Source organism: Strix uralensis, chromosome 32 (assembly GCF_047716275.1).
Source record: "Strix uralensis isolate ZFMK-TIS-50842 chromosome 32, bStrUra1, whole genome shotgun sequence".
In the NCBI taxonomy this organism is placed as follows: Eukaryota; Metazoa; Chordata; class Aves; order Strigiformes; family Strigidae; genus Strix; species Strix uralensis.
In genome coordinates this window covers 3266117-3293236 of record NC_134003.1, presented here as the reverse complement: position 1 = coordinate 3293236, position 27120 = coordinate 3266117, and the positions used below count along the sequence as shown (strand labels likewise).

General features: G+C 73.4%; 4 protein-coding genes across 7 annotated transcripts in view; all 4 read left to right on the top strand.

Moving 5' to 3' along the window:
- The first annotated feature begins 1690 nt into the window (after positions 1-1690).
- Positions 1691-9909, top strand: RORC (RAR related orphan receptor C). Its single transcript, XM_074853117.1, is given in 12 exon segments — positions 1691-1695; positions 5810-5895; positions 6392-6533; positions 6757-7107; positions 7510-7631; positions 7743-7875; positions 8382-8489; positions 8561-8671; positions 9397-9414; positions 9417-9480; positions 9482-9506; positions 9751-9909. Coding segments are annotated over 10 exon segments (1104 nt in total). The 5' UTR covers positions 1691-1695; positions 5810-5895; positions 6392-6520.
- Positions 9910-10778: 869 nt separating this feature from the next.
- TDRKH (tudor and KH domain containing) lies at positions 10779-14306 on the top strand. Of its 3 annotated transcripts, XM_074853120.1 has the most exons (13): positions 10779-10868; positions 11120-11254; positions 11519-11625; positions 11741-11930; positions 12014-12153; positions 12259-12523; positions 12727-12893; positions 12976-13148; positions 13251-13315; positions 13411-13553; positions 13639-13758; positions 13829-13925; positions 14032-14306. In XM_074853120.1, exons 2-13 carry the CDS (start codon positions 11134-11136, stop codon positions 14082-14084), a joined length of 1641 nt encoding a protein of 546 aa, XP_074709221.1. In that variant the 5' UTR covers positions 10779-10868; positions 11120-11133; the 3' UTR covers positions 14085-14306. The 3 variants fall into 3 exon arrangements, with proteins under 3 accessions (XP_074709221.1, XP_074709220.1, XP_074709222.1); XM_074853119.1 differs by having other exon boundaries at positions 12014-12523; XM_074853121.1 differs by lacking the exon at positions 10779-10868 and having other exon boundaries at positions 11164-11237; positions 12014-12523.
- A 360-nt stretch (positions 14307-14666) lies between these two features.
- MRPL9 (mitochondrial ribosomal protein L9) lies at positions 14667-18050 on the top strand. The gene is made up of 7 exons (XM_074853369.1): positions 14667-14774; positions 15016-15175; positions 15663-15787; positions 16044-16094; positions 16249-16350; positions 16736-16819; positions 17341-18050. The coding sequence occupies exons 1-7, from the start codon at positions 14694-14696 to the stop codon at positions 17470-17472; spliced, it is 735 nt and encodes a 244-aa protein (XP_074709470.1). The 5' UTR covers positions 14667-14693; the 3' UTR covers positions 17473-18050.
- Positions 18051-19091: 1041 nt separating this feature from the next.
- The window catches only part of LOC141936499 (CUGBP Elav-like family member 3), a 9374-nt gene continuing 1345 nt past the window's right edge, over positions 19092-27120 (top strand). The window contains exons 1-13 of one of the 2 annotated variants that reach the window (XR_012626747.1): positions 19092-19712; positions 20536-20618; positions 22298-22346; positions 22652-22780; positions 22866-22945; positions 23443-23586; positions 24228-24366; positions 24918-25067; positions 25139-25204; positions 25799-25897; positions 26257-26359; positions 26857-26989; positions 27100-27120. The exon at positions 27100-27120 is cut by the window's right edge and continues 1345 nt beyond it. Coding sequence is in view for 1 of the 2 variants with exons in the window: in XM_074853519.1 (XP_074709620.1) it covers positions 19568-19712; positions 20536-20618; positions 22298-22346; positions 22652-22780; positions 22866-22945; positions 23443-23586; positions 24228-24366; positions 24918-25067; positions 25139-25204; positions 25799-25897; positions 26216-26359; positions 26857-26984 (1356 nt within the window). In the remaining variant the exon portion in view is untranslated. Of the gene's footprint in view, positions 19713-20535; positions 20619-22297; positions 22347-22651; positions 22781-22865; positions 22946-23442; positions 23587-24227; positions 24367-24917; positions 25068-25138; positions 25205-25798; positions 25898-26215; positions 26360-26856; positions 26990-27099 lie in introns of both variants that reach the window. The other variant, XM_074853519.1, reaches the window with a different exon arrangement.

The following is a 27120-nucleotide window of genomic DNA, read 5'->3' as shown; positions in this document are numbered from 1 at the left end:
GGGGTGTAGGGGGTGGGTATGGGGGTGTATAGGGGGTGTAGGGCGGTTTGGGGGTGTTCAGAGGTCCGGGGGGGCTGTATAGGGGTGCGTAGGGCTGTAGAGGGACCTACAGCGTCCAGCGAGGGCTGTACAGGACTGGAGAGGGGCAGTATGGAGAGGGGCAGTCTATAGGGGTGCCCGGGGCTGTCGAGGGGGTCTATAGGGCCCGTGCAGGGGGACACCTTGACCTCTGGGTGACCTCAAGGGCTGCGGAGGGTTGTGCGGGGCTGTACAGGCACCGGGGCTGGGTAAGGCCTGCAGAGGGCTGTATAGGCACGTATAGGGCCTGTAAGGGCTACAGAGGTGTGGGTGTAGGGGCTGTAAGGGCTGTCCAGGGCTGCAGGGGGGTGTATAGGGGCTGTACAGGGCTGTATAGAGGGGTACGGGGGGCTGCAGGGGCTGTATGGGGTGGTATAGGGTCTCTAGGGGTCTGTAGGGGTCTATAGGGGTCTATAGGGTCTGTAGGGATCTATAGGGGCTGTAGGGGGTTACGGGGGTCTATAGGGGTCTGTAGGTGTCTCTAGGGGTCTCTAGGGGCTGTGGGGGTCTATAGGGGTCTATAGGGGTCCCTCGGGGCTCCTACGGAATCCGAGGAGGCCCCGCCCCGCCGGTGACGCGGGTGGGCAGCGGTGCAGGGGGCGCTGGGAGTGACGTCACTGCTGGGGGTGACATCACGGCTGGGGGTGACGTCACCGCCGGCTTCCAGAGGGGCAGCACCGCGTCCCCCTGACAAGACGTGACGTCACCGACCCGGCGTGACGTCATGATGCGGCTGCTCCCGTCCCCCCGCCGCCCGGAGGGACACCCCGGCTGAGCGACACCGACACCGCCGTGTCCCCCCTCCGTGTCCCCGCCCGGGGATAGGGGGCGGGGCCTGGGGCGGGGCCTGACCGTGTGGGCGTGGCCGTGGGCGGGGCTTGCCGGGAGTGGGCGGGGCCGGGCGCCCCCGCCCCGGGTCTGCGGGGGGGCGACACGCGGGGGCGGGGCGGGGCCGCGGGGACCCCCGGGGTCCCTGTGGCGATCGCCAACGCTGCGGGCTCAGCTGCCCCCACGAGCCGTGGGGGTTGAGCACCGGGGGCGCGGGGGGGGCCGCGGCTGCGCCCCAAAACCCGGCATGTTGGGGTGCCGTGGGGTCCCATCACTGCGCCCCAGGGCCACGCACATCGCGGTGCCGTGGGGTGTCACAGCTGCACCCCAAACCCGGACACATCGGGGTGCCGTGGGGGTCCCGTGGCTGCACCCCAAAGGTGGGAGCATCGCGGTGCCGTGGGGTCCCATCACTGCACCCCAAATCCGGACACATCGGGGTGCTGTGGGGTCCCATTGCTGCACCCCAAACCCGGACACATCGGGGTGCCGTGGGGTGTCACAGCTGCACCCCAAACCCGGACACATCGGGGTGCCGGGGGGTGCCACAGCTGCACCCCGAAGCTGAGCCCCTCGGGGTGCCGCGGGGTCCGTGGGGCCTGGGGGTGTCGGAGCCGCCCCCGGGGGATTTGGGGCCGCGGTGCCGGTCCCCACCCGGGTCCCCGCTCCTCCCGGGGTCACCGGGGTCACGGGGGGTGGGGGGCACCCCCGGCCACCCCGCTCCCCGCGCCGCCCCCCCCGTGCCTCAGTTTCCCCCCCGGCCGCCCCGTGGAAAGTCGGAAATTTCCAGTGCGTGGGGCCGGGGGGGCAGGATGCCGGGGGGGGGCAGGATGCCGGGGGGGCCCCGGCGCCCTTATAACGCCTGCCCGCGCCGCCCGCGCCGCCGCCGCCGCCATGCGAGGTAGGGCCTGGCACGGGGGGCTGCGGCGGGGGCACACGCGTGTGCGGGCGTGTGCTCACCTGGGGGTGCGTGCGAGGCCGGGGGAGCGGGGGGCTGCGTGTGGCGGGGGGGCGGGAGGGGGCCTGCGCGTGTGCAACGGGGTGGGGGGAGCCGGCGGGGGGGCTGGGCACGCGTGTGTGCACACGTGTGGGAGCGTGCAAGCGTGTGCGAGCGTGTGGGGGGAGCGGGTGGGAGCGTGCTGGGGTGTGCACGCGTGTGTGCGAGGGCGCGGGAGCTCGCGGGTGTGCGTGTGCGTGTGCAGTCAGTGGGAGCCCGTGAGGGCACACGGACGTGGTGCAGGCGTGTGTGCGTGTGCAAGGGTGTGGGAGCACGTGTGCGTGTGCAAGGGCGCGGGAGCGTGTCAGAGCAGGCGTGCCAGCAGCGGGAGCGGGCGGGAGCGTGTGTGCAAGGGCCTGGGGGCACACGGGGATCCACACGCGTGTGCAAGCAGTGGTGAGCTGCGTGGGGGTGTGCAAGGGTGCGGGCGGGGGCAGGTGCGTGTGCGAGAGGGGGGAGAGCGTGTGTGTGCAGCCGTGTGGGCACGGGGTGGGGGGGTGCAACAGGTGGGGGCACACGGGTGTGTGTGTGTGTGCACACGCGTGGGCACGGCTGCGTGCTTGTGTTGGACCGTGCGTGTGTGCACGCGTGTGAGTGTCTGTGCGCGTGCGAGGACAGGGCGTGTGCGTGTGTAAGAGCACCCAGAGCTGCCAGAGCACAGGGGCTGCGTGTGTCAGCGTGTGTCAGCGTCACACGTGTTTTACAGCTCACACAGGCGTGTTGGCACATGTTACAGCATGACCACACGTGTTGTGGCGTGTGCGGGCGTGTTTCAGGGCACACGCATGACGAGGGTGGTGTAAGTGCGTGTGCACACACCACGGGGGCTGGGCACGCGTGTTACAGCGTGTCGCTCCGTGCACACACACGTTAGAGCCTGTGCCTGCGTGTGCACGCGTGTTACAGTGTGTAGCTGCATGCGCACGCGTGTTATGGTGTGTGCACCCATGTTGCGGGGCGGTGCAGCGCGTGCGGGTGTTGTACATGGCCCCGGGGACGTGCACGCGTGTTGTGGGGTGTACACGCGTGTTGTGGGGTGTACACGCGTGTTGTGGGCTGTACACGTATGTTATCGCATGTTGCTGCGTGTCCCGGCGCCGCCGGGCAGCCCCGTTTCCCCCCACACCCGCAGCTGCAGCTGCGAGCGCCCGAGGCCGGGGGGGCGGGTGCCCCCCAGCACCCATGGGTGCCCCCGCGCACCTGCGGGTCGGGCGCTCGCCCTCAGATGTGGCGGGGGCTGGCAGCTGCGCGGGGCCGGCGCAGGTGACACGGATGGGGACACGGACGGGGACACGGACGGGGACACGCAGGTGGCCCCGCTCCCGCGCTGCCCCCCCCCCGCAGCCCCTCCTCCCCCAGTTTAGCACTGGGGAAACTGAGGCAGGGCCAGGGGCACCCATGGGTGCTGGGCCCGGGGTCCCCTCCTTCCCCTCCGTGTCATGGCGTGTTGGCCTGTGCCGTGACGTGTCCGCCTGTGTCATGGCGTGTTTTGCCGTGACGCCGCACCGGAGCGGGGTCGGGAGCGCCGGATCGTTCCCCCGCCCTGGGCACGGTGGGTGCTGATGGGTGCCAGCGGGTCCCTGTGGGTGCTGGGGGGTGTCCCTGGGGCTCACGGGTGCCCATGGGGCTGGTGGGGGCCAGCGGGTGCCCTGAGGTCACCGGGTCCATGTGCAGCTGATGGGTGCTGGGGGGGCTGATGGGACTGGTGGGTGCTGGGGGGAGTTGATGGGTGCTGGGGGGGCTAATGGGTGCTGGTGGGCACCCACAGTCCTAGCGGGTGCTGGTGGGGCTGACAGGTACCAGTGGGTGCTCGTGGTGCTGGCAGATGCTCATGGGTGCCGGTGGGTGCCCTGGGGCTGGTGGGGCTGATGGGTGCTGGTGGGTGCTGGTGGAAATGGTGGGTACCGGTGGGTGCCCCGAGTCCTGGAGGGTGCTGGTGGGGCTGATGGTTGCTGGTGGGTGTTGCTGGTGGGTGCTGGTGGGGCTGGCGGGTGCCGTTGGGTGCTGGCGGGTACCGTCGGGTGCTGCTGGCGGGCGCCCAGGGGAGCCGGTGCCCCCAGGTGCGGGTGGGTGTCGTGGGAGCGGCGGGTGCCGGCGGGTGCTGGGCGAGACCTCGTCGACCTCTCGCCGCCGGTTCCCGGCAGGAGCGGCACCGAAACGGCGCTTCCTGGCAGCCGCCGGCGCCGGCCCCGTTGACTAATGCGGGCGCCGGGCGCGGGGTGACTCAAAGCGCCGAGGTCCCGGGGGGCCGGTGCTGCCGCGGGGGTCCCCGGTGCCCGGCCGCCGGTGCCGGATGCGAGGGCGGCCGCCGGGCCCCAAAACTGGGGCGGGTGGAAAAAGCCGACGAAGCGGATTCGGCCGCGGGGAGGAAGAGGTGTGCGGGCGTGTGCGCGCGTGTGCGCGCGTGTGCGCGCGAAGGAGCGGCCGCGTGGCGCGTGCGAGCGTGCGCCGGGGCGCGAGGGCGCGCGGGAGCGTGTGCGAGCACCGGCCTGTGCGAGCGGCCCCCGAGCGCGCCGGAGCGAGCGGGAGCGTGCGCGGGTGTGCCCCGGCGTGTGCAAGCGCGCACGAGCGTGCGCAAGCGTGCGGCAGCCTGCGGGAGAGCGCACAAGTGTTCACAGCTTTGCACGACCCTTTGCAAACGTGCCCGAGCGTGTGCGCGTGACGGAGGGTGTGTGCGTGTGCCCAAGCGTGCCCAAGCGTGCAACAGCCCCCCCCAACACCCCCGTGCTCGCACAACCACGCGCGAGCGTGCACAAGTGCGCCTGTACGTGAATGTGAGCGTGCAAGCGTGTGCAAGCTGGCAGGAGGGGGCTGGGGCGTGTCTGGGGGCGCACAAGCGTGTGCAAGGGTGCACCGAGGTGCTCGCACGTGCACGGGCAGAGGGTGACAAGCCGGTGGCAGTGGGGGGACAAGAGCCGTCGGGGTGGGAGGGGGCTCCTGGGCGTTCTGGGGCATCACCAGGGTTGGGGTCCTCCCGGCTGCGGTGTCCCCACCCCGGTGTCCCCACCCCGGTGTCCCCCCAGTTCAGCCGTTCCCCGACTCTGGTGTCCCCCATCCCTGTGATCGCACCCCACGGTCCCCTGCCCGCCCGGCGGGGGCAGCGGGGCTGTGCCAGGGCCACCCAGGGCCACCCCAGGGCCGTGCCGGGGCGCGGGCGCCTTCCTGCGAGGTGGGGCCGTGTCCCAGTTGTGGCTTCGCCGGCGCTCGCTGTCGCTGCGGTTTCGGCAGCCCCCGGCGTCCGGCAGCGCCCACCCTGCGCCGGGGGACGCCCCGGGGGCACCCACGGGCTGCTGGGGGGGACCCGAGCCCGTAAGGGACGTCGGAGCCCGTGGGGGTGGCACAGGACCCCGCAGGGGCCACGGGAGCTCACGGGGGGCACGTGAGCCCGTAAGGGACACGCGTGGCCGATGGGGACACCGGTGCCCCAGGGGACATGGGAGCCCATGGGGGGCCGGTGACAACATGGGTGACGGACGCGGTCCCGGAGAGGACACGTGGTGGCACGGGGTCCTCAGGGGCCCGTGGGGTGACGTGGGAAACCAGGGGGGGGACCCAGGAGCAGCCCAGGGGGTGACAGGTGAGCCCACGGGGGACGTGAGCCCACAGCGGCCACGTGAGCACGTGTGGTGACACGTGAGCCCGGGAGGGACACGCGGTCCTGTGGGGGACACGGGAGCGTGTCGGGGACTCTGTGAGCCCCCCGGGGACACGGGACCCACGTGGGACCGGTGAGTCCCCGAGGGACAACTGAGCCCCGCGGGGACACGTGAGCCCCTGGGGGAGCGTGCGAGGACGCCCGTGGCACATGGTGGTCCTGCGGGGACCACGTGAGCCCGGAGGGGCCGTGAGCTCCCCCGGGGGGTCCCTGCTGGGGGTGGGCGCCCACGTCCCCCCTCCCGCCCGCAGCCCACATCGAGGTGATCCCCTGCAAGATCTGCGGGGACAAATCCTCGGGGATCCACTACGGCGTCATCACCTGCGAGGGCTGCAAGGTGGGCCGGGGGGGGCCGGGGGGGCCGGGGGGGGGTGATGAGGGGGCGCCAGGGGGGTGCCAGGGGGTGCTGAGGGGTGTCGGGGGTGTTGGGGGAGAGCTGGGGGGTGCCAGGGGTGTGTTGGGGGGTGCCGGGGGGTGCTGGGGGGTGCCGGGGGGGGCCTGGGGGGTGTCAGGCAGTGCTGGGGGGTGCTGGGGGGTGCCAGAGGTGCTGAGGAGTGCCTGGGGGGTGCTGGTGGGTGCCGGGGCGTTCTGGGGGGTGCTGGGGGGTGCTGAGGAGTGATTGGGGGGTACCAGGGGGGTGCAGGGGGTGCCGGGGGGTGCAGGGGGTGCCAGGGGGTGCTGAGGAGTGCCTGGGGGGTACCAGGGGGTGCCAGGGGGATGCCGGGGGGTGCTGAGGAGTGCTTGGGGGGTACCAGGGGGTGCCGGGGGGGTACCAGGGGGTACCAGGGGGTACCGGGGGGGTGCCGGGGGTGCCGGTGCTGACCCCCGCGCAGGGCTTTTTCCGGCGCAGCCAGCAGAGCAGCCTGAGCTACGCCTGCAGCCGCCAGCAGAACTGCCCCATCGACCGCGCCAGCCGCAACCGCTGCCAGCACTGCCGCCTGCAGAAGTGCCTGCGCCTCGGCATGTCCCGCGACGGTGGGTGACACCAGGGGGGCGCGGGGCGCCCGGAGGAAGCGGGGGGCCCGTGGGTGCGGCCGGAGGAAGCGGGGGGTGAGGGCCGCGGCGGCACGCGCGTGGGGCCGGAAAGCGCCGGTGTCCCGCTTATGTAGGTCGCGGGGAGCCGGGGCCGGCGCGGGCACACGTGTGCGGCCACGCGTGTGACAGGCGTGTGACACGCGTGTCCCCGGCGCCGCCGCAGCCGTCAAGTTCGGCCGCATGTCCAAGAAGCAGCGGGACCGGCTGCAGGCCGAGGTGCAGCAGCAGCTGGAGCAGCGGCAGCGGGAGCGGGCGGCCGAGGGGGCCCCCCCCGGCTCCCTGGGGCTGGTGGGGTGCCGGGGCCACCCGCTGACCCCCGCTGGCACCCCGGGGTGCCCCAGCACCCGCCACGGCGGGACGGAGAGCAGGGCTGGTCCCGCGGCGGAGCCAGAGCCGGGGCGGCTGGAGGGCACCGAGCGGGACCCGGATGGGGACGGGGACGGCCCCGACTGGTGCCCCCACCCCGATGTCGGCGGCCTCCTGGAGTCACCCACATCCTCCAGCGTGGAGATCGGTGAGTCGCTGGGGGCCACGTGCCCGTGGGGGCTGGGTTGGTCACCCATGGGTGCTGGATGGTGGTGGGACCTGTCCCCATCACCCATGGGTGCTCAGTGGCGATGGGACCTGTCCCCATCACCCATGGGTGCTCAGTGGCGGTGGGACCTGTCTCCATCACCCATGGGTGCTCAGTGGCGGTGGGACCTGTCCCCGTCACCCATGGGTGCTTGGTGGTGATGTGACCTGTCCCCATCACCCATGGGTGCTGGATGGTGGTGGGACCTGTCCCCATCACCCATGGGTGCTCAGTGGCGGTGGGACCTGTCCCCATCACCCATGGGTGCTCGGTGGCGGTGGGACACGAGCGGGGGCTGCCCGCCCTGTCCCTGTCCCCGTCGCAGCCCCCGTCCCCCCGCAGAGCACCTCACCCAGAACGTCCTCAAGTCCTACCGCGAGACGTGCCAGCCCCGCGCCGAGGACCTGCAGCTGCGCCGCTGGGACACCTTCTCCCGCGAGGAGATCTGCGCCTACCAGGGGCAGGTGGGGCCGCGGGGTGGGGCCGGGGAGGGGCCGCGAGGGGCCCCGTGGGACACCGGGCGCCGCGGGGGCCGTTCCCGGGGGTCGCGGTGACGGTGGCGGCCGGTGCCGCAGTCGATGGAGGAGATGTGGCGGCGCTGCGCCGGGCGCGTCACCGAGGCCATCCAGCACGTGGTGGAGTTCGCCAAGCGCCTGCGCGGCTTCATGGAGCTCTGCCAGAACGACCAGATCGTGCTCCTCAAAGCGGGTACGGGGCCACCGCGTCCCCAGGGCCACCCCAGCCCCTTGTCCCCCACCCTGGGGCCACTCCATCCCCTCATCCTCAGCCCTAGGGCCACCACGTCCCCTGTCCCCACCTTGAGGCCACCCCATCCCCTTGTCCTCAGCCCTGGGGCCACCCCATCTCCTTGTCCTCAGCCCCAGGGCCACCATGTCCCCTTGTCTCCCACCCCAAGGCCACCCCATCCCCTTGTCCTCAGCCCTGGGGCCACCGTGTCCCAGCCCCAGTGTCCCCAGGCGATGGGCTGCTCTGGTCCCATCAGAGAGGTGACAGTCCCTAGAGGATGCCATGGCCCCATGGCCGGGGGGTGGCGGTCCCCAAGGGATGGTGTCCCCACGGGTCCCCCCGGGGAGGTGACAGCCCCCAGGGCTGGTGTCGCGGGGGGCACCGACCCCACCCCGAGCAGCAGCCCCGCGGGGCCCCGCGTCCCCGGTGCCACCGTCCCCGTCCCCGTCCCCTGCGGGCGGCGGCAGGCGCCATGGAGGTGGTGCTGGTGCGCATGTGCCGAGCCTTCAACTCCGACAACCGGACCGTCTTCTTCGAGGGCAAGTACGCGGGCGCCGAGCTCTTCCGCTCCCTGGGTAGGGCCGGGGACACGGGGGGGGACACGGGGGGACACGGGGACACGCGCGGTGACGAGGGCTCCCCCCAGGCTGCCACGAGCTCATCGGCTCCATCTTCGACTTCGCCCAGAGCCTCTGCGCTCTGCACTTCTCCGAGAGCGAGGTGGCCCTCTTCAGCGCCCTCGTCCTCGTCAACGCCAGTGAGGGGCCCCCGCGCCCCCCCGCGCCCCCCCCGCGCCCCCCTTTCCCTCCCTGGCCCCGTGGGAACCCAAACGGGCCTTTGCCCAAACCCCCCTGCTTTTGTCCTAAAGCGGGTGCTGGGTTTGGGTGTCCTGGGCTGGCCCCTGCTGGCCCCTCGCCCTGTCCCTGGGGTGTCCCCACCCTGGGCCTCTCCTGTCCCGCTCTCTGTCCCAGTGGGTCCCTGTCCCCATCCTGTCCCCATCCCTGTCCCTGTCCTGTCCCCATCCTGTCCCCAGCTTTGTCCCCATCCCTGTCCCCATCCTGTCCCCATCCCTGTCCCCAGCTTTGTCCCCATTCCTGTCCCCATCCCTGTCCCCATCCCTGGTCCCCATCCTGTCCCCATCCTGTCCCCATCCCTGTCCCTGTCCTGTCCCCATCCCTGTCCCCAGCTTTGTCCCCATCCCTGTCCCCATCCCTGTCCCCATCCCTGGTCCCCATCCCTGTCCCCATCCCTGGTCCCCATCCTGTCCCCATGCCTGTCCCCATCCCTGTCCCTGTCCTGTTGTGGTCCCCACCCTGTCCCCATCCTGCCACGGTCCCACCTCTCCCCATCCCCATCCCTGTCCTTGTCACCGTCTCCATCCCTGTCCCTGTCCCCATCCTGTCTCCACCCCTGTGGGGAAGGGGGGTCCATCCCCATCCTGTCCCCGTCCCCACGCTCCCCCCTCTTGTCCCCTGTCCCCAGACCGGCCGTGGCTGCAGGAACAGGCCAAGGTGGCTCGGCTGCAGGGACGCCTGGAAGTCGCCTTCCGCCTCCTGCTGCGCCGGACCCGCCGCGAGGGGCTGCTGGCCAGGGTGCGGGACGGGGACACGGGGACACGGGGGGGACAGGGGGTGCGGGGACAGGGGGGAGAGGGTGGACAGGGGGTGGGGGAGAGGGGGACGGGGGGGGACAGGGGGTGTGGGGCGCAGGGCCGGGAGCGGGGGGGGTGGCCGCCACGGGCAGGGGTTCGCCCTGGGGCGCCCTGTGTGACACGCGCGTGCGTCCCCCCGCCCCGTGCGTGTCCCCCCCGTGACGGGCGCGTGTCCCCGTGGGCAGCTGCCGCCGGCCGGGCGCCTGCGGGCGCTGTGCTCGCAGCACGTGGAGCAGCTCCAGGCCTTCCGCCGCCTGCACCCCGGGGTGCTGCACGCCGCCTTCCCCCCGCTCTACCGCGAGCTCTTCGCCTCCGAGGCCGAGACCCCCGGCAGCGCCCGCTGAGCCCCGGCCCCCCCCCGCCCCCCGCCCGCTGCGCCGCGGGGGTGCCAGCGCCCGGCGACGGCCCGGCACCCGCTGGGGCTTCGGCACCCGGTGACAGCCTGGCACCCAGCAGGGGTTTGTCACCCAGCAGTGCTGTCACCCAGAGGAGCTTCGTCACCCGGTGACATTCCATCACCCGGCGATGCTCCGTCACCCTGAGGACCTTTGTCACCCGGTGACACTCCATCACCCGAGGGTGCCCCCACCCCACAGAGCAGTTCAGGGTCCCCGGGGCCGCGGTGGGTGCTCGGCCCCGCCCGGGACAGGCCCACGCGCCCCCGGGGCTCCCCCACGGCCACCGGCTCCCACGCGTGCAGACACACGTGGGCCCCGCCGCTACGGGTGGCCCGGGGCAGTGCCGGGGGGGCCCGGGCGGGGCCGCGGCTGTACCGAGGTGCAATAAAGGCATTTTGGGGGACGGCGAGTCCGTGGGCTCCGTCACGGGGGGAGCGGCGGCGCGGGGGGGGGCGCGACACGGCACGAGCCCCCCGGGACCCCCCGGCCGCGCCGCGCGGGGCATTGTGGGACGGCGCAGAGCCCACTGCCCTCGCTCTACGGGACGCGCCGCACGTCACTCACGTCTCGGGGCGGGTCCGAGCCCTCGGTGCTGCTCGCTGATTGGCTTCAGCCGGCGCCGCGCGGCGCGGATTGGCCGCTTTATTCCCAGGCAGGCGCTGTGTCCCGCCCCCTCGCCCCTTTCTTCCCTCCCCCTCCTGTGGGAGCCCGTCCGGGGATTGGCCGCGGCGCTTCGGGCGGTGATTGGCGGGGCGGGGAGCAGCGGCGCCGCGATTGGCGCGGGGCGGGCGGGGGCGGGGCTAACGGCGGCCGGGCGCGTGAGGCGGCGGCGGCGGCTCGAGGGGCGAAGCCGGGCCCGGTCGGGGCTGGGCCCGGGGCTGCGCCGCCGCGATCGGGGCCCCCGGGTGGGTTGAGGCCTCCCCGGGAGGCGGCGGGACCGCGGGGCGGGGCGGGGGTTGGCGGTGCCCACCCGCTGCGGCGTCAGCTCCTCTCCCGGAGCGCCAGGAGCCGCGGCCTGTTCCGGCGGAACCGGGGCTGAGGCCTGAGCCGGTGGCCGGGCCCTCTGCGGCGGGTGCGCGGGCGGGAGGTTCCGGGACGGGGCGGGGGCTCGGGCAGGGCTGGGGAGAGGCTCCTGGGAAAACCTCTCCTCCCTCAGCCCGCGGGGGGACGATGGCGGCGCGCGGCTGCTGGAACAACCTGACGACGCTGCAGAGAGCCGCGGTGGTGCTGGGGATCCCGGCGGGCGCCGCCGTCTGCTACATCCTGTACCGCAGGTACCGGGAGAGCCGAGGTGGGTGTCGCAGCCCCGCTGCTGTGCCCAGGTTTGAGCCTTCAGCTGCCTCCCGCAGACCCCGAGCGCGCTGAGAAACACCCCGGGGACTTCCAGAGCCGCCGCGGGGCCGCTCCCGGGGCTCGGGGAGGCTCTCGGAGGAGCTTTGCCCGGTTTGAATGTCTCTTGTGCTGTTTATAACCCCCCCGGGGGTTTCCCTCTCCCCGCGCGGGTGGATGTGGCGGTGGGGACCCGCTGCCGTCACTCTGCCTCTTTCCCCCCCAGAGGAGCGACTGACCTTCGTGGGAGATGAGGAGCTGGAAATCGAGATGCGAGTGCCCCGGGGGGCTGTGAAATCCATCATCGGCCGGAAGGGAGCCACCATCAAAAAGGTGCGTGATGCCGGAGGCTGCCGCGCTGATGGCAGGGACGGGGAGAGGCCGCGTTTACTGGGAGCGCCAGGAAATGGCAGCCGGGGGCTGGTCCCCCCCCACCCTGTGCCCGCAGCTGAGCCAGGCGACGGGGGCTCACATCGACGTGGAGGGAGAGGACGAGGGCGAGGAGACGACGCTGCTGATTTCGGGCTCCCCCAGCCAAGTCTGCCGGGCGAAAGCCGCCATCCACCAGATCGTGGCGGAGAGCACCCCGGTGTCGGAGCAGCTCTGCGTGCCCCAGAGAGCCGTCGGCAGGATTATCGGTACCCCCACGCGCCGTCCGGTTCCCTGCGGGAGGGCGGTTGGCTCCTGCTTCTCCCTGCCTCAGTTTCCCTGTCCGCCGCAGGCCGGGGCGGCGAGACGGTGCGGGGCATCTGCCGCAGCTCGGGGGCCAAAGTGCTCTGCGAGCGCGAGGCCGACGCCGGCCTGTCCCCGGTCAGGGTCATCCAGCTCTCGGGGACGCGGAAGGAGGTGGCAGCCGCCAAGGTGAGGGGGAGGCGGCGGGGCTGGGGGCAGCTCGGCCGCCCCCCTGCCCCAACGCTCTCCTCTTTTTCTTCTTTTTTTATTTTTTTTTTCCACGCTGTCCCCAAGAAACTCATCCTGGAGAAGCTGGTGGAAGACGATGCTTTCCGGAAGGAGCTGGCGCAGTCGGCGGCGCTGCGGTGCCCGCGCAAGCAGCCCCTGGGGACCCGGCGGGAGCAGGAGCCGCTCCCCAACGGGACGCCGGAGCACGGGGAGGAGGACGGGGGCTCGTCCTGGGACGAAGGCTCCTCCCTGCACCCTGTTCCCGCGGAGCTGGGGGACGAGAGCGAGGAGCCGGCGGCGGGGCCCGAGGCGACGGTGCCGAAATTTGAGGGTGAGAGAAGCCGTTTGCGTCGCGGGAGCCGTTTTAGCGGCGCAGGGTCACCCCGGGGGCTTCGTCCCCCGCGCTCGGTGTCCCTGTCCCCGCTGCGGGCGCTGCCGGGGCCGGGATCTGCCCCTTGGCTTCGACTCTCGCGTTCCCGTCCCTGGGGGAGGCCGGGGCCGCCCCCCCCCGCTCTCACGGGGGTTCCCCCGTAGTTCCCAGCCCCGATTTCAGCTTCCACGCCGACGAACACCTGGAAGTTTACGTCTCGGCCGCGGAAAACCCGAATCACTTCTGGATCCAGATCATCGGCCACCGCAGCCTCCAGCTGGACAAGCTGGCGGCCGAGATGCGGCACTACTACCAGAGCCGCGGCTGCGCCGTGAGTCCCCGCGGGGCCCGGGCTGGGCGTCCCCCTCCCCGTGTCCCCCCGGGGCTGTCACCCCCCCGTCCCCCCTCCCCAGGCAGCGCTCGCCGCCGTCCAGGCCGGGGACATCGTGGCCGCGCCCTACGCCGACAGCGGCGACTGGTACCGCGCCCGCGTGCTGGGAACGCTGGAAAACGGCAACATCGACCTTTACTACGTGGATTTTGGGGACAACGGCGAGGCCCCCCGCGAGGCGCTGCGGGCCCTGCGGTGAGCGTGGGGGGGTGACGCCACCACCAGGGCCGCCGGCGGTGGCGTCCCCGTGTCCCCGCGGCGCCGGGTGACGCGACGGGGCCGTTCTCTCCCCCGCAGGAGCGACTTCCTGAGCCTGCCCTTCCAGGCGCTGGAGTGCGGCCTGGCCGGTGTCGGGCCCGCGGGTGAGCCGGCGGCCGTGCGCGTGTCCCCCGCCCCCCGGTGACGCCTCCGTCCCCCTCCCGGTGCCGCTCAGCCCCCCGTGTCCCCCCTCCCGCAGGCGGGGGCGCCTGGCCCGTGGCGGCGCTGGACGCCTTCGACCGCCTCACGCACTGCGCGGCCTGGAAACCGCTGGTGGCCAAAATCGCCAGTTACGGGCCGGCGGGGCCCGAGGTGCGGCTCTACGCTGCGCACGGCGGCGAGGTGAGGCCCCCGCCGCGACCCCCCCACCCTCAACCCGTCCCCCGGGGCCATCCCCGTTCTCCAGCCCCGTCTCCCTTGGGCGCAGACCCTGGACGTCGGCGCAGAGCTGGTGCGGCTGGGCCACGCCGTGCCCCGGCCCCGCGAGGAGGAGGAGGAGGAGGAGGAAGGGGCGGCGGGTGATGGGCCGCCCGCGGCGGTGACACCGGTGAGCAGACGCGGCCCCGGCGCTGACCCCCAGCCCTCCCGGTGCCGTTAACCGGCTCTTCCCGGCACAGGAGGACGTCACCTGCGCCTCCCTCGAGAGCCTCGGGTCCGAGCCCCAGCGGAGCCCCGGCGAGACTCCCCTGACGCTGTCCTGCGTCAGCCTCTCCGGTAAGCCCCGGTACCGCGCACGGTTACAGCAGGACGCTGCTCTGCGCTGGCCGGGGGGCTGGTACCGTGATACCGGGGCTCCCCGGTCACCCCCCGTTTGGTGCAGACGCTGCCAGCGCCGAGGACAACGGCGGCGGGACCGAGAGGAGCTCCCGGTGACGCCGTCTGCAGCCGCACCGTCCCCGCCGAGACGCCCCGGGAAGGTGTGAGGGGCTCGGGGCGGGAAACTGCGGCACCGCCCACCCCCCGCTGTTACCGGCCGTGGGCCCTTCCCGGTTACCGGCTGCCTCCCTGTTGCACTGGGATTGTTCTCGCCCTGTTTTGGGGTGAGGGGAAAAACCGTTTTTTGGGTGCTGATTCAATAAAATGGAACGTTTGGGAGCTCCCTGCCTCGAACGGGGACCAGGGGGGGAGAACCGGGACCGGGAGGGGGGGGCGCCGGTTTGGGGGGGGCCGGGGGGTGCCCCGGGCATGGGGGAACGACCGCCACGGGGCGGTGTGGGGCGTACTGGGCGCCCAGCTGGGAGCACTGGGAGCACTGGGCGCAGGCGCGCGGCGGGCAGCCCCCGGTGGGGTCCTCGAGCACCGGCGACCGGCCCCGGTGCGACGCTGCTGCGCAAGCGCGGAGCGGCCGGGCCCGGCGGCGCCTTGTGCGCAGGCGCGGGGGGCAGCTCCGCCCGCGGCGGGAGCGGGGTCCTCGGGCGCAGGCGCGCGGCGGGCAGCCCCGCGGGGTCCTCGGGCGGCGCCGGGAGCGGGACGGGGGCGGCCATGTTGGGCCGGGGGGCGGTGGGGGGCTGCGGCCTCCTGGTGCGGGCGGCGAGCCGGGCCCTGAGCCTCAGCCACGGCCGGGTGAGGGCCGGGGGGCGGCACCGGCCGGGCGCGGGACCCGGGGGCGTGTTTGGGCCCCGGCGGGGGCGGTACCGGGGTGTCCGTGGGGGGGCGCAGGGCCTGCGGGCGCGGGGAGCGCTTCGTGGGGTGCGGGGGGGAGGGGGGGCAGCTCTCGTGTCGCATGGGGGAGCTGGGGGGGGTTTCCAGCCGCGGGGGGCTCCCCGGTTGCTCGTTCCCGGGGTCACTCGTCCCTCCCGCGCAGCCCACGGTGGTGGTGGAGCGGTGGTGGCAGGTCCCGCTCAGCAAGGAGGGGCGGCAGCCGCGCCTGCACCCCCGGCGGCACCGCGTGTACCGGCTGGTGGAGGACACCAAGCACCGGCCCAAGGAGGAGCTGGAGCTGATCCTCACCCAGGCGGTGGAGGGTGCGTCCCCCTGTCCCCCGCGGACCCCACATCCCCCGCGTCCCCCCGCCCGCGGCGGCACCGGGCACCGGGCACGATCCTTCCCCCGGTGTCCGTCCCGCGTGGCCGCTCTCCGCGCGGGGCAGAGGCGGGATCCCCCGTCAGACCCCGGATCCGACGATCCGGAGGCCGCAGGGATTCACCCCTCGGCCCGCGGGAAGCTTCGGCCTCAAAACTCTTCATTTCGTGGCGTTCGGGTCTGTCTGTTGGGCTCTTTGTTTTTAGTTTTCCTTCAGGTGGAGCCTCGAGGCCCCGGGGGAGCGGCGGCGCTTCGGCTCGTGCCTCGCTCACGTCCCCTCCATCCCCTCACTCACGTCCCCTCCGTCCCCTCGCTCACGTCCCCTCCGTGCCCCGCTCACGTCCCCTCCGTCCCCTCGCTCACGTCCCCTCCGTCCCCCCTTCACGTCCCCTCCGTCCCCCCGCTCACGTCCCCTCCGTCCCCTCGCAGGTTTGGGGCACCGGGGGGACGTGGTCAGCGTGAGGAAATCCCTGGGGCGCAACAAGCTGCTGCCGCGGGGCTGGGCCGTGTACGCGTCGCCGGAGAACAGGCGGGCGTTCGAGGAGGAGGCGAAGGTGAGAAGCGGCTGCTCCGGGGGCGCCTGGAGCTTTGAAACCGGGAGGACCCGGAGCAGGAGCGAAGGGTTTTGGTTTCAAAGAGCTTCGGGCTCGTCCCTGTCTCCCTCCACCCGCGTGTTTGTGGGTTTTGGGGTCACAAATGCGGCCCCGCGCGCTGATAAATGTCTTTGGTGGGGGCGGGGGAGCCCCCCCGGCCGCGCGGCCTGGCTGACCCTGCCCCGCGCTCACCCTCCTCCTCCTCTTTGCCTTGCAGCTGCGCCGGGAGGGGAGCGTGGAGGCGGTGCAGACCCCGAGCGGGGAGCGGGTGAGCGCGGGGGCACCGTGCCGGGGAAATTCCCGCGTCTTGGAAAGCGCCGACGGGGCGCCGGGAGCCCTCCCCCGCCCGGCTCGGGACCCCCGGCACCCCCCTGCCCGGCCGGGCCCCTCCGCTCCCCGACACCTTCCTCCCGCCGCCACAGACCCTCCGGTTCCTCAGGAAGTGCCGCCTCGAGGTGGGGATGAGGAACAACGTGCGGTGGGAGCTGAGCAGCGAGATCGTGGCGCGGCACTTCCTCAGAAACGTGAGTGGTTCTCGCTGGCGGCGCCCGGACCCGCCGCTGCCGCCCGGGAGCCCTCGGGAGGTGCCGTGGGGGGGCCCAAACCCCGCGGGGGGGGGGGGGGGTGTGTCACCGCGGGGGCTTGAGGAGCCGGCGGCGCGGCCGCGGCCAGTTTGGGGCTCGGCGGGGCACGTGCCGCGCGCGGCTCAGCGGAGCTTTGGGGCCTGATCGGGATTACGGCGGGCGGGCGGTAAATTGGGATGAGGGCCGCGGCCGCCGCCACGGCGCTGGGGCCCGGCAGCCCTGTCCTCGGTGTGGGGGGGTTTGAGGGTCCCGGACAGGGATGGGGAGCCCCGGGGGGGGCTCGCGGCCACCCCCCTCCCCGCCCCTCACTCCTGCTCTTCCCCAGCTGCGGGTGTTCGTGCCGCCCCACGCGCTGAAGCTGCCCGAGGAGCCCATCACGCGCTGGGGCGAGTACTGGTGCGACGTCACGGTGAGCCGCGGCCCCCCCGCCCGGGTCCCAGCCAGCGCGGCCCCCCCGCGCCTCCGCTGCCCCCCCCCGCCGCGTCCCACGGGGCTCCCGCACCGGGGAGGCCCAGAGCCGAGCCGGCTGTGCCCCCCCTCCAGCCCAGGGCGGGGGGCGAGGAGCGGAAATGCTTTATTTCACAAAAACAAACCCAAAACGCAGCAAGAAGCCCCCCCCGCCCCCCCGCCCCAGATCGCGTCTCCTCGCCGCCGCCGCCATTCCTCTTTTGTCCTTCCCGGCCCCTCGCGGGAGCGCGGCCGCTCCCGATCCGTGTCACCGCTCCCCCTCCGCTCCCCCGCCCCACTTCCCCCCCCCCCCGTGCGCGTGTCCCCGTCCCCCCCCGTCGGATCCCGCCGGGGTTTGGGGTCGGAGCTCCCGGGGTTGGGGGCCGAGAAGCGAAAGCGGCAGCTGTTCCCCCCCCACCGGGGGCAGCCGGGGGGTGCGGGGGGGGGTTCCCCAGCCGTGACCCCCCCTCCCCGCTGCCGCAGGTGAACGGGCTGGACACGGTGCGGGTGCCCATGGCCGTGGTGCAGTTCCTGCGGCCCCAGACCCGCCGCTACCGGCACTGGCTGGCCCAGCAGCAGGCCCGGCTGGCGGCGCAGAGGGAGACGCTGCTGTGACCCCCCCGCCAGCCCCCCCCCGCGACCCCCCACCTCCCCCCAGGGCGCTCTGCTACCGGTGGGTGCCGGGGGAATGATCTGGGGGGTCCCCCGGGGCTCGTCACGGGGCGGGGGGTGTTTCTGCACTGAATAAAGGGGTCGGGGTGGGGTGGGGGGGATGCGAGGGGGGGGGGGAGGTCCCTGTGCCCTCCCCCTGCCCCCCCCAGAGTGACGTCACAGCACGGGGTGTCACCGCCTGTTCTTGGAGCCGGACCCCGTGTCCCCCCCGTCTCGGGGCGCCGCTCCGGCCCCCCCCAGCTCCTCCTGGATCCGGCGCGGCAGCTCCGGCTGCGTGAAGTACCCTGGGGGGGGCGCAGGGGGGTGAGCGCGGGGCTGGGACCCCCCCTGTGCCCCCCCCAGCCGTGGGGACCCCCCCGTGCCCCCCCTCACCTGCAGCAAACTCCAGGACATCGACCGGGCGCCGGAGCAGCAGCTCCCTGCAAGGGGGGGGGACACACGGGACAGAGTTTTAGGGGGAAAAGAGGCTGTTTTCGTGTGGTTTCCCACGATGGAAAATGGGTGTTTTTATCCGACACGAATTGAGGTGTTTTTGTGAAATTCCTTGGGGGGGGGGAGCGGGGGGGGCCGCGGCGGGGGGGGGCTGTGTCCCACCTGAGGAAGCCCCGCAGCAGCAGCTCGACCCCCGGGTGGGCCCGCAGGTACCTCTGGGTGCTCAGGCGGAGCGTGGGCTGGGGGGGGGACACAGGCGACACCGTCACCGGTGGGTTGGTCCCCGCGGAGCCCCCCCGTGCCCCCCCCCAGCGCTGGGGGGGGTCACCCACAGCCGCACCGACGGGGGGGGGGTTGTGTGTCACCGCCCCCACGCGCCCCGTGTGATCGTGCCCTCACGGGGGTGGGGGTGGGGGGGGTGACCCCCCCCGTGGGTGCGTGTAACCCCCCCCCCACACACACACACACAGAGACACACGCGCCCCCCCCCCGGCACCTGGTGGGGACGCGGCGGCGGTTGCGGCGACGCCATCTTGGCTGCGCCCGTTGCGGCCCGTCGCCATGGCAACGGCGGGGGGGGGGTGGTGACACGGGGGGGCAGGGGGGGGGTGCGTGACACGGGGGGTGCGGGGCTGTGTCCCCCGGGGGGGGCGGTTGGCTTTGGGGGGGGTGGGAGGGTGTCCCCGTGTCCGGGGGTGCGGCCCCGGCGGCTCCTGGCGCTCAGCACCGGGGACAGCGGCGGCGGGGCGGGGGGACGCGGGGACGCGCGGGACGGACACACGGACACACGGACGCCCCCCCCCGACCCCCCCCCGCGTGTGCACAGGGACACGGACACGCGTGCGCACACACCGGCCCCGCTGCGCACACGTGAGCGACCCCCGGTGCGCGCACCCCCCCCCGCGCCCCCCCGGGACCCCCCAGCCCCGGCGGCCGCCGCCGCGGAGCCCCGGGGCGAGGCGGTGCCGGTGGCCGGTGGCCGGTGGCCGGTGCCGCTCTGACATCAGCACCGGGCGGGGCGGGGCGGGGCGGCCCCGGCCGGGGAAGAAAAGCGGCGAAGCGGGGCCGGTGCCGGTACCGGGGCCGGGGCCGGGGCGAGCGGGGAGCGCGGCCGCCATGGGCCGGGCCGGGCGCTGAGCAGCCCCCCACCCCCGGTACCGGGGCGCCCCCGCCCTCCCCCGGGGGCACCGGGGCGGTACCGGCGGGCCGGGCGCTGACGGCAGCCGCCGGGATTTGGGGACCGTCGCACGGGAGGGCCCCATCGGGAAACCGCCGGGACCTACCGGGAGCGCCGGGAGCGCCGCCCCCCGGGCAGAGCTGCCCCCGCCCCGCCGCGCCCCGTCCCCGGAGCCGAGCCGAGCCCCGGGGCCGCCTCGTCCTTTGTGTGCGCCGCGGCCGGGCCGGCACCGGGCACCGGCTACCGGGCACCGGGCCACCGGGTACCGGCCACCGGGTACCGGCCACCGGCAGCCGCCACCGGGAGCCGCTCCGGCAGCCGAGCCCGGGCGGTGGGAGCGGCCCCGGCAACCGCACCGGGAGCGACACCGGGAGCCGCACCGAGCACCGGGAGCGGCCCCGGGGCCCGGCCCCCGCCCCCGGCGGCCCCATGAAGGAGCCCGACGCCATCAAACTCTTCGTGGGGCAGATCCCGCGGCACCTGGAGGAGAAGGACCTGAAGCCGATTTTCGAGCAGTTCGGGAAAATCTACGAGCTCACCGTCATCAAGGACAAGTACACCGGCATGCACAAAGGTACCGGCCGCGGCGGCACCGGCGGCACCGGGCAGCGGGAGCGGGGGCAGCCGCAGGCCCCGGGCGCAGCCGCGGACACCGGGCGCAGCCCCGCGCACAGGCGGAGGCCCCGAGCATCCCCCCCCGCGCCCCCCCGCGCCCCCCCGCCGGGTGCTGTTTAGCCCCGGGCCCTGGGTACAGCCCGGGCGGGGTGTCGGGGCGCTGCGGGGGTTGTGCGGGTGTTGGGTGCGGGGTGTCGCGTGGGTGCTGGGGGTGTTTGCGCGGGCGATGCCCGGCTGCGCTGGGGGGGGGCGGGGGGGCCGGGAGGGGGGGGTGGGTGTTTGCGGGGCTGGGTGACGGGTGTGGGCTGTGGCTGTGACAGCGGGGGGGGGGGGCGATGGCTGTGGGGGTGTAACAGCCGGGGGGGGGGGGGGTGCGTGGTGGTGGCAGGGCCCCCCCCACGCCTGACCCCGACCCCCGGAGCCCCCCGGCACCGGCTGTGCCCCCCGAGGCGGGCGCAGGCCCGAGGCCGGGGTGACGGGCACCCTGACAGCAGAACTGGGGGGGTTTGGGGCTGCGCCCCCCCCCCCCCACCAGGCTGAGGCTTCCTGGGGACCTCGGGGACCCGTCCCTGTCCCCCACCTGCGCCCGGGGGGGGGCAGAGCCGAGGGTCCCCGGTGGTGGCACCACCCCGAAACATGGGGTCTGGGTGCGATGGGGGGACACGGGCTGTGGGTGCTGTAGCGGCTCTGGGTGCTCTGTGGGGCCGTGGCCGTGGGTGCGGGGGCTGTGGGGGGTCCCGCACCCCCCCCCACGCCACCCCCCATCCCATCTCCCCCCCCAGGATGCGCCTTCCTGACCTACTGCGCCCGCGAGTCGGCCCTGAAGGCGCAGAGCGCCCTGCACGAGCAGAAAACCCTCCCGGGGGTGAGTGGGGACCCCCCCGTGACACCCCACCCCCCCCGTGACACCCCCCCGATGATTCCACACCCCCCCCCGGGACGCCCCCACGCCACCAGCACCCCCCGTCCCCCACCCGCGGGAGGATCCAGGTGTCTGGGGCCCCACCTTTGGGGGGTGGGGGTGGTGTTGGGGGGGGGCACCCCACGAACATCTGGCGGGGGGGGGGGCCGGGGGGGTTATAAATAGCGGGCGGGCGCCGCGTCGCCTGGAGACAGGCTGGCGCTAACGAAGGCCTGGCGCTAACGAAGCGTTGCCAGGCGAGCGGCGGGCACTGGGCAGCTGAGCTAACAAAGCCGGGGGGGGGCAGGGGGGGGGAACCCAGGCGGCCGGGTGCCCCCCACCCCCCATTACAGCTGGGGTGCTGGGGGGGGTCCCTCAGGACTCGGGTGTCCCCCCCATCGTGGGTGCTGGGGGATCTGAGTGGGTGAAGCCTCATGGGGATGGTTTGGGGGGGTCCCAGGCGTGGGGTGGGGTGGGGGGGGCAGATTGGGGGTCCCCGGGGGTGGGAGGGGGGGTGTCGTTTCCCCCCCCCCCCGCAGCTGGGCTGCGCGTGTCCCGCTGGCCCCGGGGGAGATTTGGCTTCGCCGGGATAATCCGGGGATTTGGGGCCGTAAATCCCGGGGGGGGATTTGCGGGGGGGGGGGATTAGGGGCGGCACCGCCCCGACAGCTGCCCCCGCCGTGGGGAAGGGGATGGGGGCAGGACCCCCCCCGCACCCCTCGGGGCCGGGGGGGGTGATGCTGGGGGGTACGGGGCGATTTGGGGTGTTGGGTACCTGGTGACACCCCCCCCGTGCCCCCCCCCCCCCGGCCAGGGCTGATCCCGGCCCCGTGGGGGATTAGGGGGGGATTAGTGCCCCCCGGGGGGGCATTTCCAGCACCATCTGGGGCGGGGGGGGGGCACCTTCGCTTTCGGCGGGGGAAAGGAGCCGCCTGGGGTCAGCTGGGGCTGAAACCGCCCCCCCGGCCCCCCCCGGGATGGGGCACGGCACCCCCCCCCCCGCGCGTCCCCCCCCGCGCCCCAGTCCCGGCCCCATCGCGGGGGGGAGGGGCGGGGTCACGGCAGGCCTGGGGGTCCCCCCCTTCCCCGGCCCCCCCCCCCTCCCCAAATCTCCACCCGCCCCCCCCCCATCCCCGTCATTGTTTATAGCGAGCGCTGATGATGTCAGCGGCGTTGCCGGGCAACGGGGATGGGTAAATTGGGGATGAGTAGGCGGTTGCCATGGAGCATATTCTGCCGTTGCCATGGTTACCGGGCATCTGCGCCCTCCCCCCCCTCGGTCTCTGGGGGTTACGGGGCTGGGGGGGCCGGGGGTGGGTTCATCCTCCCCCCCCTAATTAACGGGGGGGGTGGGTGCTCATTAGCGCGTCATTGGGGTCCCTCAGGCCCCCCAATGGCGGTCGCCGCGGCACCCGTTGCTGGGTAACGGGATGCGGGGCCGGGGTTGCCATGGCGACGGGAGCATCTTTGGGGTGCGGGGAAGGGGGGGGGGGGCGGGTGGATCCGTGCACCTGCCGTGTGTGGGGGTGCCCGGCCGGACGCTGGGTCCCCGCGGTGGGGGGGGGGTTGGGGGGTGCCGGACGCCTGGGGTGGTGGGGGTGGGGGGGGGCTGTGTCCCCATCCCCCCCCTCTGTCCCCCCCAGATGAACCGGCCCATCCAGGTGAAGCCGGCGGACAGTGAGAGCCGAGGAGGTACCGGCACCCCAAAACCCCGCACCCCCCCCTCCATGGCCCTGTCCCCAACCCCTCTGTCCCCAAACCGCCCCCCCTGTCGCCTCCCCCAGACCCCCCACGCCCATCCCCCCCCCCAGGGCGGGGTCTCTGTCCCCCCACCATGTCCCCATTCCCCGGGGGGGGGGCAGGGGTGTGTGTGTCCCCATTCCCAGGGGTCCCAGCCCATCACGGTGTCCCTGGAGGGGGGGGGTGTGTGTGTGTGTGTGTCGGGGAGGGGGGTGTCCCCACGCCGGTGTCCCCGTGCCACCCCCCCGTCCCCGCAGAGGACCGCAAGCTCTTCGTGGGGATGCTGAGCAAGCAGCAGGCGGACGAGGACGTGCGCAAGATGTTCGAGCCCTTCGGCACCATCGACGAGTGCACGGTGCTGCGGGGGCCCGACGGCACCAGCAAAGGTGGGGGGGGGGGCTGCCGGGGAGGGGAGGGGGCGCCCTGGTGTCCTCCCCCGCCCCCGTGCTGGCACTGACCCGCTGTCCCCAGGCTGCGCCTTCGTCAAGTTCCAGAGCCACGCGGAGGCCCAGGCCGCCATCGCCGCCCTCCACGGGAGCCGCACCTTGCCGGTGAGACGGGCAGCGCCGGGCACAGCCCCCATCGTCCCCCCCATCGCCAGCCTCATCGTCACCCTCGTCATCATCACCCCCATCCTTGTCCCCACCATCGTCCCTGCTGTGACCCTCATCCTTGTCCCCATCTCCGTCCCCACCATTGTCCCCGTCATCACCCTCATCGTCATCATCCTCATCACCCCATCCTTGTCCCCATCATCATCCCCACCGTCCCCGTCATCACCCTCATCGTCATCATCATCGCCCCCACTCTGTCCCCACCATCATCCCTGTTGTGACCCTCGTCCTCATCGTCGTCCCCACCATCACCCTCATCCTCATCCTTGTCCCCATCCTTGTCCCCATCATCACCCTCATCATCATCCCCACCATCATCATCCCCACCGCCCCTGTCCCCACCACCCTCCCCACCCTGTTGCACCCCGGGGGTCCCAGCAGCCCCTCGTGGGTGCCCCCCCCACCCCCCGCGGGTGACGCGTGGCCCCTTGCAGGGGGCCTCCTCCAGCCTGGTGGTGAAGTTTGCGGACACGGAGAAGGAGCGGGGCCTGCGGCGGATGCAGCAGGTCGCCAGCCAGCTGGGCATGTTCAGCCCCATCGCCCTCCAGTTCGGGGCCTACAGCGCCTACACGCAGGCGGTAGGGTGGGCCCGGGGTGCCGAGGGGGGGGCAGGATGGTCGGGGGGGGGTGTTGGACCCGCCGTGGTCCAGCGTCAGATCGTGGGGTGGTGGGTGCCTGGTGATGGCCACGGGGGGATGATGGACCCTCGATGGTGGACGTGGGCGCTGGGTGATGGGTGTTGGGGTGATGGACCCCAGGAGGGGGACGGGTGACACTGGGAGGGTGATGGACCCCATGTAGGGATGTGGGGGGGGGGGTGTGGGGAGCTGATGGGCCCCCACGGTCCAGGAGAGGGTCCCTGGGTGGTGGGTGTCAGGGTGGGGCCCACGGTCCAGGATGGGACATGGGTGACAGACGCTGGGAGGTGACGGGTCTCCGTGGTCCTGCCTGGGGACACGGCGGGTGACGGGTATTGGGGTGACGCTTGTGGGGGGACAACGGCTCCCCAGGGCCCGGGGTGGTGGCTCTGGGTGGGAGCCACGAGGAGGTGACAGACCCCGGTACCGGCGTGGGGTGATGGGCCCTGGTTGCCAATGGGGCACTGGCCCCCCCAAGTTTCTCCCCCGGCGATGTGGGGCTCCGGGGGGGACCCTGGGGGGTGGTGGCCAGGGCCCGGAGGTTGGTGGCCAGGGCCCGGTGCCAGGCGCTGTCCCCGCAGCTGATGCAGCAGCAGGCGGCCCTGGTGGCCGCCCACTCGGCCTACCTCAGCCCCATGGCCACCATGGCCGTCCAGATGCAGCACATGGGCACAGTCAACCCCAACGGGCTCATCGCCACCCCCCTGCCCCCCTCCTCAGGTAGGTGGCACCTGGCACGGGGGGGGACGGGGACACGTGACGTGGGGGCACCCGGGAATGGAAGACATTGGGGTGGGGACGTGGGAGATGGGGGACACCCAGGGATGGGGACATGGGACATGGAGGGACACCCAGACATGGGGGACACAGGGATGGGGACATCAGGGATGTCCAGGGATGGGGGACATGGTGGGGTGGCGCTGGGAGATGGGGCACCTGCGAATGGGGACATGAGGGTGGCACTGGGGATGGGGACATCAGGATGGGGACAATGGGAACAGAGATGTGGGGACATGGGAGACACAGGGGCAGCGAGGGGAGGGAACAAGGGACGGGGACACAGGAACAGAGGGAGGAGCAGGAGACTGGGGGCACCAGGGGATGGGGACACCCCGGGACGGGGAGGGTGACGCTGAGGGTGAAGACGTGGAGGTGGCACCACAGGCTGGAGACACCCGTGGGGACACGGAGGGATGGGGTCACCTGGGGGGGGACTGGGGACGCACAGGGTGAGGAGGTGCCACCGCGGGGGTGACGCGGTGTCCCCGCAGGAACCAGCACGCCGCCGGCCATGGCCGCCACCCCGGTACCCGCCATCGCGGCCCCGCTGAGCGTCAACGGCTACAGCCCGGTGCCGGCGCAGCCCGCGGGACCCCCCGCCCCCGAGGCCGTCTACGCCGGCGGGGTCCCCCCCTTCCCAGGTGCCCCCCGGCCCCCCGCCCCGCGGCCCCGCTGCCCCCCGGCCCCCCCTAACAGCCCCCTCTGCCCCCAGCCCAGAGCCCCGCCGCCCCCGGGGACCCCCTGCAGCAGGCCTACGCCGGCATGCAGCACTACACAGGTCTGGCCCCGGGAACTGGGGGCACTGGGGGGGGCTTTGCATGGCACTGGTGGGTACTGGGAGGGCATTGCATGGTACTGGGGGCACTGGGAGGGTACTGGGGGGGCATTGCAGGGCACTGGTGGGTACCAGGAGGCACTGGAGGAGCGTTGAATGGCACTGGTGGGGTACTGGGGGCACCTGGAAGTCGTGGGGGGGGCATTGCATGACACTGGAGGGGACTGGGAGCACTGGGAGGGGCATTGGGAGCATCTGGGAGGGACTGGGGGGCACTGGAGGGGCATTGATTAGCACGGGGGGGCACTGGGGTAGCAGTTGCATGGCAGTGGGGGGTACTCAGGGCTCGGGGGTGCACTGGGGGACACTGGAAAGCTGGGGCAGGTACTGGGGGGCACTGGGGGAGGCACTGCGTGGCTTTGGGGGGGGCACCGCGAAGCGCTGAGAGGGCACTGGGGGCATCTGAAGATACGGGGGGGCACTGGGGGGGGCACTGCATGGCTTGGGGGGCACTGGGATGGGCTGGGTCAGGTGGAGGGGGTGGGGGTGCCGGTGTGTCCCCCCCCGGTGCCGGGCTGACCCCGTCTCACCCCGCAGCCGCCTACCCGGCAGCCTACGGGCTGGTGAGCCCGGCCTTCGCCCCCCCGGGGCCCCTGCTCGCCCCCCCGCCCCCCCCGCAGCAGCAGCAGCGTGAAGGTGAGCGCACCCCGGGGACCCCCCCGGGACCCCCCTCCCTCCCCAAGGGACCCTCCCCAGCGTGCTGGGCTTGGGGTGCCCCCAGGGCATGGGGGGGGGGCTGGAGGTGCCCCATGGGTGTTGTTGGGGTGCCCCCCACCGGGGTTTGGGGGTGCCCCACCAGGGAGGGGGGTTTGGGGCTCCGGGTGCCCATGGCGGGGGGCAGGGTCCCCGTGGGTGCACGGGGCCAGGTTTCGGGGTGCCTGTGGGCGCAGGGGGTGGGTTTGGGGGCGCGGTGCCCCCCCCCCCGTGCCCGCTGTGACGCCGCTCCCTCCGCAGGCCCCGAGGGCTGTAACATCTTCATCTACCACCTGCCCCAGGAGTTCGCCGACACCGAGATCCTGCAGATGTTCCTGCCCTTCGGCAACGTCATCTCCGCCAAGGTCTTCGTGGACCGCGCCACCAACCAGAGCAAGTGCTTCGGTAGGGCCACCCCCCCCGGGATGGCGGGGTGGGGACACCACGGGGGGGGGCATGGGGACACCCTGGCCAGGGCAGGGGGACACTGGGACCAAGGGATGGGGACACCATGGCCAGGGACACCCCAGCAGGGCATGGGGACACCACAACTGGGGACACCAGCGCCAGGGCGTGGGGACATCATGGCCAAGGACACCATGGCCAGGGCAGGGGGACACTGGGACCACGGGATGGGGACATTCTGGCTGGGGACACCACAACTGGGGACACCAGCGCCAGGGATACCACGGCCAGGGCAGAGGGACTCCATGTCCAGGGGTGGGGACACCAGGGCCAGGGACACCCCAGCTGAGGCATGGGGACACCCCAGCAAGGTGTCACGGGGCCACCTTGCCCCATGGCAGAGTCCCCCAGGGCTGTGGGGCAGAGGCAGGGGAGGGTTGTGGCCACGCGTGTCCCCACCGTCCCTGATGTCCCTGATGTCCCCCCCGTCCCCGCAGGCTTCGTGAGCTTTGACAACCCGGCCAGCGCCCAGGCCGCCATCCAGGCCATGAACGGTTTCCAGATCGGGATGAAGCGCCTCAAGGTGCAGCTCAAGAGGCCCAAAGACGCCAACCGGCCGTACTGAGCCCGGTGAGCCCCCCCGGGACACCCCCCGGACCCCCCCTCTGGGCCCCCTCAACTGGGAGCCTCCCCTGCACCCCCCAGCTCTGACTAATGCCCCCCCATCTCCCCGCCCCCAGGTCTGGAGGCTCTGGAGCAGC